The 7502-nt window shown below is 46.0% G+C and overlaps 1 protein-coding gene across 1 annotated transcript; it reads right to left on the bottom strand.

Moving 5' to 3' along the window:
* Window positions 1–226: 226 nt before the first annotated feature.
* On the bottom strand, window positions 227–4512 carry LOC306928795 (uncharacterized protein; the record flags this gene model as incomplete). Its single annotated transcript, XM_079509068.1, has 2 exons — window positions 4444–4512; window positions 227–2265 (listed from the first exon to the last, which is right to left on the bottom strand). Exon 2 carries the CDS (start codon window positions 2234–2236, stop codon window positions 227–229), a length of 2010 nt encoding a protein of 669 aa, XP_079365194.1. The 5' UTR covers window positions 2237–2265; window positions 4444–4512.
* Window positions 4513–7502: the final 2990 nt, after the last annotated feature.

The raw sequence follows: 7502 nt of genomic DNA, 5'->3' as shown, positions 1-7502 counted from the left end.
TAAAGCCTGACTTTTTACTTAGTTGTGTGTCAGTGTCACATGCCAAAAATAGCCCAAAGACATTTTGGATATTTTTGTGTCAGACACTGGTGCTCAACTAAGTGTATCCACAAAGCATTTCTCTATCTCTGTTCTTTTCCATCCTCTTCTCCAGCCACCTCTCTTTGCTTCCCGCATCTGTTTCATCCCTCTGCTCTGACAAATGTCTCCCAAAAAGTTATCTTTATTAATACATTCTGCGTTTCATGTAGATCCTCTCAATAAAGTTCTCCAGTTCCTCCTCACTGTCCAGCTGGGGAACCAGTCCGTCTTCCTCATAATCATTTCCCGTTGTTGTCACTTGTTGTTGGTAGTAGTAAGGGGGACGTCGCCCCCTCCTGGGCGGAGACATGGGGTTGGGGGGAGGTAGGGGTTCGTATGTCCGTGGGTGGGGGAGGATATAGTTGGAGATATAAGGGGTGACAGGCAGACGTGGTACTGCCTGCTGCCTCCAGCCCTGCCCACGACCCTTACCCCCAGCCCTGTGCCTGCGCCTTGGGGGCTGGAGGTCAAGGTCCTGGGTGCCAAATGATTGGTCCCTGGGGGGGAGAGGCTTGCCATAGAACTGTTGTTTGGGATAAGGGAAGTATACCGGGTAATAGGCTCGATATGGCTTCTGGTAGTACGGATAAGAGGGGAAGGCTAGAAACTGTTTCTGGGGTTTGTACCAGTAGTCAAGCTGCTTCTGAGGCTTGTACCAATAGTCCTGCTTGTATGACTTCACTTTATCCTTTTGCCATTGCTTGTTAGAATTGTAAGCATAAGGGGCCTTCTTCGGGTTGTTGGAGGCTGTGTAGTGGTAGATGGGCGGAGCAGCTAGGGGCATGGGTACCAGAGGTCGGAAACGCGGCGCGACAGGATTGCTGATGGGTGGCTGTCGCTGCAACTCTTTCCTCTTCTTCTTCTTCTCCTCGACGTCACTTATAATCTCAATCACGTCGTCAGCAGGCAGGTGTAGCTTGCTGCTGACCTCAATCAGCCTGTCAATCATCTGCTGGTCCATGTCGTCATCGCTGACCACCTCCTCGGAGCGCTTGTCCTCGGCCGTGTTGCTGGTGGCCAAAACCCCACTGCTCTTCTGCCGGGGTGTCATGTACGCCTGCTGCTTCTGCTTCCTGCCCATGTACTGCAGCAGCATGTCGGACGCGATGTCTGCCAGACGCTGCTCTTCCTCCCTCGCACGCTCCGCCTCCTCCTGCTGCCGGAGCACCTCCTGCTTCTCGGCACGAGCTCGCACCTCCTCGTCCAGACGGGAGATACTTTCCTCTTCCTCCTCCACCTCCTCCTCCTCCACCATCTCGACCCCTGCACCCTCGTTATCGAAGTCGTCCATGAAGTTCCCGCCCTGTGTCGGCCGGTTGCTCCCCTGCTCCCCCTGCCAGTGGAGTTTCTTGCCGGCGCGAGCCAGCTGGGTGTTATACGCCTTGTAGCCCTTCAGAGGAGGCAAGATCTCGTTGTCTTGAAGACCCAAGTCAATATTTTGGAAGTAGCCTCGTATTTTGCGTTGCAGAGAAAGGTTCCCCCCTCCCTGTGAGAGGGAGCCAGGTCTGCCCTTTTCTAGAAGTCTCACTAAATTGCTTTCCCCAATCTCCTCTTGTCGAGCTCTTTCCTCACTAACCCTGTCGGCCAGGGTTCTCCTGTCCTCCACCAACCTCTCTGGACCCTCTTCTGATGAATTGTATTTCTCTCCTTCCCGTAAGTCATCACCCTGGGCAGCTAGTAAATAGCCTAGCTCTTCCATACCCCTCTGAACTCCTCCCCTCTCCCCTTGTGAACCTGTTCTCTGTCCCTCTACCTTCCCCATTCTCCTTATCTCACCAGACTCTGAGCTTTCTACAGGGAGCGGCTCCTCACTCTGTCCCGCTTCCCTGGCTCCTTTGCCTCCGTCCTGAATGTCCCTTGGGTGGTCCAGGGCCTCTAGTAGAACAGCCAGCATTCCGGCAGGGTCCGTTTGGCTGTCTGACCACGGGCTATCTTGACCCTGTGCCTGGTCGCCTTCGGCGGTGCCGACAACAAGAGCCGGGGATTGGAGGGCGACGTCCTCTTTGCGGTGTGTCCGGGTGCGCCCTTCCGCCCCTCCTCCCTCCCCTCTGTCACCCCACGCAGGGGCGGTGCCAGCCAGCTGTGGAGTGACAATGAGAAGGACCAATAGGAGGAGGCGGGCTGTGGAAGGGATGTGACGACAGGTCATGACCATGCAGAACTGGCAGGAGGGAGGTTAAGCACCTGGAAAAGAAGGGCGGGTGGTTGGAGAGGGGGGAAAATGCATGTGAGAAATCAATGAGATTACAATGCACATGGTTTCTGTTGAGAATGCTGCAGGTGTATATGTACAGTGGTCAAAAATACATTCAAGATTTGTTTTAATGGCTGGAGTACAAATGAGATCACCAGAACGGGTTTGATTGATTTTTAGCCATGTATTCACAGTATTTCGATGACATATAGTTCAAGCAAATTACACAAAGACAAATAGCCTACCAAGTAGGCTACCATATAAATCCTGGCACAAATGCATATATCTTGCAAGTATAAAATATAGACGCCATTTGAATTGTAATTTGTGTTAGAGATTGCTTTTTTGCAGTTGATTAAGCAGTCTTGAGAACACATTTAAATGTTGCCATTCTTGCGTGACATGAAGGTATCAGGACACGCAGATATAGGCATGGTGGGTAAACTATAGTCTATGAGGTCGTTAATTTCCGTGGGTTTCTGGTGGAAGAAACCATAGCATATATATATATACGTCCCTGTATATATATATTTGTTTTTGCGTTTTTGCTTTATATTTTTATTATTTTCATTTTGCTAAAAGCCTGAACATAATGTGGGACCTTTTTCCATTTGTCCGTCGCATGCGTATCGAGCCATTGTCCATTTGAAATGCTTTTAAATGATAAATGAATTTGCCTCAGTCAGAAGTCGATTCTTCAGCCAGGGTTAACGAATAAGCCAACATGAAATTAGTAAAATGCGTCGATGAGATGAATCGGCGTATAACACTGAGTTAAAAATGATCAGTAGGCTATATTCGAAAATATATCTCACCTCTCCCTCCAAACGAAAACGCATTCGACTGCCATCACAGCTGCCATTACACATATACTCTAAAAAAACATTTTAAATAAATAGGTTATTGCGAATAATACACCGGCCATCGTGTGTGATCACAGATGGTATTCCGTGCGCCGTGTACGCGCCCGCCTGATGTTGAGACGGCACGGCACGGAGAAGTCATGCGTAAAAGCAGCCGCGAACCCCGGGGTCACCGAATCGTCCATTCCCCCGAAGGAATGAAAAAATAATAATAGGCCTATACAAAAATATAAAAAACGAATCAAACCATAATCGAAAACCCTTTGGATTTCAATAGGGACAAAGCCTTGCATGTGGTGTCACACTCGGAAGTGAAAGACGTCGCTTTGTGCCTCAGCTTGTGCGCCTGTTTCAGAAGTGATAGTGGCAGTGGTGGAATGCAGCCAGGCGCTCAATGTATGCTCATGCACAATAGATAGCCTACAACAACGACCATCCCATTTCACTATTTATTATATATTAGTTTTTTCTAAAGCAGATTTGCAAAGTTGGAAACGAATAAAATTGCATTTGTTAGATAATAATGACATAATGGGGAATGGGGATATTTGTATATTTGCATATTTGATTCGGCGCTAATAATTGAGGCATAATTTTTATGAAAGGCATAATAGTTTTGAAATCTTAAAATTGACCCATCATTTTGTTGCATTCTCATATCATGTCTGTACACTTCACAGATAACAGCCCGCCTGCTGAACGGCAGGTGCACATTTGTGCAGCCTATATAGCCTAATTATCTGCGCATTCAGTAGGATATTCTTCCGCATTATTGATCTATAATAGGCTATTGCAATAATTCATATACAAGGAGCCTTCAGAAGGGTTTAATTTTTATTTAATTCAAATAATAGTGCAATAGAATTCATTGGTGACTCACTGTGCAACAGTCTTACTCGATTAGCCATAGGTAGGCTATATAGCCTACTCGGACTTCAAGTTGCACATTTATTTACCTTTATGAGGCAATACAACAACCATACAATAAATGATCATTTATCTGTAGCCTATAATGAACTGTTATCTAACATATTATAGCATATTAATTCTTCTGAAACACATGGGAAAGAAGTAAAAAGAAAAAAGAAGAAAAACAAGAAAGAAAAAGAAATAAGAAATCACAAACATCGAATATTCCTCCATGCCTCCCTCTCCCCCCAATTCCACACAAAAATCTAAATAAGATTACAATCTAATACAAATAAATCGTCTAGTCCACTCCAAAGTGACACATTAAGACGGATTGGCTTTGGTATATCCTACTACTGCTGCATGCTGTTATAGAGCGAGAGTCCTCACACTTACCTGGAATACCACGCGGGGAAAGTGGTGAAACTCACAACGCGCGTTAAACCAAGATTTGTTTCATTAAAAGTGGACGGAGAAAATGTCTGTCTAATCCCCTCTCTGTGAGCGACATGAAAATGAAACGATCTTGGTGGTGCTTTATTTGAATAGGGGTGGCATTTAGATCGAAGCAGGACTCAGGAGTATACTGAAAATATTCATTCAGAGAAATGTTTTCAGTACCGCGGTCAGCGCAACTTTATTGTATTATACCCCCCCCCCCTGACCACGTGACGCCCCCCCCACCCCCCAGTCTGCAGCGTGCGCTGACGTCACTTCCATTGATAAGAGCGTTCGTGTCGAGATGGTGCTCGGAGTCTCTACGCTGGCCCCGGCTGGTGGGGACTGGTGAATGAGCGGAAATGGCATGAATGAAATAGCACTTTTCTTCAATGAAAAGAGAAAATTGTAGAGATAGAGCTGGTGCGCAGCCATTTTCCTCCCCTACATATCAAAGGTTAGCGTTTGGCTCCTTGCTTCTTTTGCTCTCCCTTGTTTGAGGTTCCATGGTGGGGCTGGCTGCTGGGAGAGACGGAGTGACCTGTCACAGGATTATCGTCAATTAGGGTTGATTGGCTCCTTATGACTTGCATGAGTTGCATCATCTGTAGCTATAGTTCCTGCCAGGAAAAGACACTCAGCCAGCCAGCCTATTTCTGAGGCTCAACAATAATTGCTCAATTTGTTTCGTGGTTACTTACCCTGGCCTACTTAATTAGGCTGACAAGTGCAGTAAACAGTTCATAGGCCTAGGCTACTAATTCAGAGCCTACAAATAATTAAAATAAACATATAGACCTGCAACATTTCTGACATGTAGGGCAGGCCTAGTCTATGGCCCTGTGAGAAAGTAGGCCTAAAGCTTATAGTCATCATAAGATATCTTTGGTGAGGAACTACTGGAGAGGAACCCTTTACTATCTTATCTTATATGTATTATAGACTATCATGTGCACATGGTGCAAACATTGTGGAGACTAGAGTATAGTTCTTTCGGATGTGATCTGAAAGCCTTGACATGAGACCAGCAAGAGTTAGTCACATTTTATTTATTTATTTATTGTCCTCTCATTTGAGGTTATGTGCTAAGCAGAACTGACATAGTTGACCCTTGTTGAATCGAATACATGAAGACGGGCACCAATCCTCAGTAGAGTGGGCACTTGCTAAATCCGAGCACCAAAACCGATTGGACAGTGGGATACCGGGCACCAAAACAGAGGGTACTTGGTAAATCTGGGCACAGAAGTCAAGTCAAGAAAATAGCAGATCTACTACAGGCTCATAAAGGCGCATCAAAGCAACGTGTGGTGAGCTTGTAGATCGGCTATTTTGTAATTGCCAAAGTTTTGTAATAATAATAAAAATCTACAAAGTAACTAATGTTTTCAAATTAATATAGTGTAGTAAAAGTACAATATTTGCCATTGAGATGTAGTGGATTAGAAATGACAGAAACTCGTTTCCTCCACTGATTCTCTCTCTCCACACTGTCTTCACCTCCATGCAGGAGCTACATCTGCTGAGGAGACTCCTGCATCTGTTTGTAGGATGTTGATGTGCATCATTCCCTTTCTGCCTTGGCCTTCCCTTGGGTTGAGGGGGAGATGCTCTGAGCATATGAGGTAAATGGACTGCATTTACCACATTTAGGAGGAGCCAGGAATCGAACCATCGAATTGCAAGACGGCGTCGGCCACTCTACCTCTACTCTGCTCTACTCCTGAGCCACTGCCGTACAGTGACCAGTACCATTCTCCTCAACAGTCAGGTAAGTGACCAAAATTACATCACTTTACTGTAATGTAGCCTTTAAAACCAGGACAATACAACACCTGTCCTATATGCCACATCACAATATTACGATGTCCAAAATCCCAGACAGTTGTATGTGTGGGTGCACAACTTCTAAATAAACTCGGAGACCTTTCCTGCACTTTGTGATTTATAGCAGTGGTTCCCAAACGTTTTCATGTCAAGGACCCCCAAATTGACACTCATTATCCCCGCGGACCCCCATTTGAAAGGATATGCCAGGGACCCCTATAAGAGAAGATTGTTACGTCTCTAGCAGTGATTCTCAACCCCTTTAATTTCAAGGACCCCCAGTTTGATGTGCATTTAGGCTACGGACCCCCATTTAATGGTATTTCTATCTCTGAGACCCCCAATTTATATTGTAAAATCACTGTTAATTTAACTCTGAGAGTGTACAACATTTGTACACTCTCAGAGTTACAGATCTATGGGTCCATTTTGGATCCTAATTATCCCCCATAGCTGGGGGACCCCCTGGAACTCCCTGAAGGACCCCTGGGGTTCCCCGGACCCCACTTTGGGAACCTCTGATTTATAGCATTGCCAGAGCTGAAATGTTAACCCCTTAAACCCTACAGTATACTTAGCCGACCGTTTTCCAATGGGCCCTATACTTTATTGACCGCATTACCATGACTTGACTTATTTCTGTAGGCTCCTAGATAGAGCATAGTCACACCCCACCATCGGACTCTGTTTTGTGTCGTTTTCTTCAACTGGGCCCACGATAGTCTGGTTGTCTTTGCCTCACTCTCGACGGATCTTCTCCTTATCTGTTTTGGCCTCCCCACTTTTCTTCTGCCCTGTGGATTGGATTCCAGTCCACTGCTTGCCTACTATGCCTAGTGATGTTGTCAGTTGGTTTCCGGAGGGTGTGTCCTGATGGAGTTTTGATTGGTTCTCTCCAACAGGTTGGCGTTTGACATTTTATCGGGCCACCTGATGTTCAGGATGTGTCTCAGGTTAACAAATGTCTGGAGTTTGTTGGTGGTTTGGTCACTCGCCATGTCTCCAATCCATAGAGGAGAACTGACTTGCCGTTGGTGTTGAATATTCTGATTTTATTTCGGAGCGACAGTAGCCTTGCGAGTTCCAGATGGGTCGCAGCGTGGTAAAAGCGTGTCTGGCCTTGTTGATTCTGCTTTAGATGTCATCATCTGATCCACCATCTTTGCTAAGTATTCTTCCGAGACATGTGA

Source organism: Electrona antarctica (assembly GCF_951216825.1).
Source record: "Electrona antarctica genome assembly, chromosome: 8".
NCBI lineage: Eukaryota > Metazoa > Chordata > Actinopteri > Myctophiformes > Myctophidae > Electrona > Electrona antarctica.
Note: the sequence above shows the minus strand (reverse complement) of the source record. Positions and strands in the feature narration are given on the sequence as shown.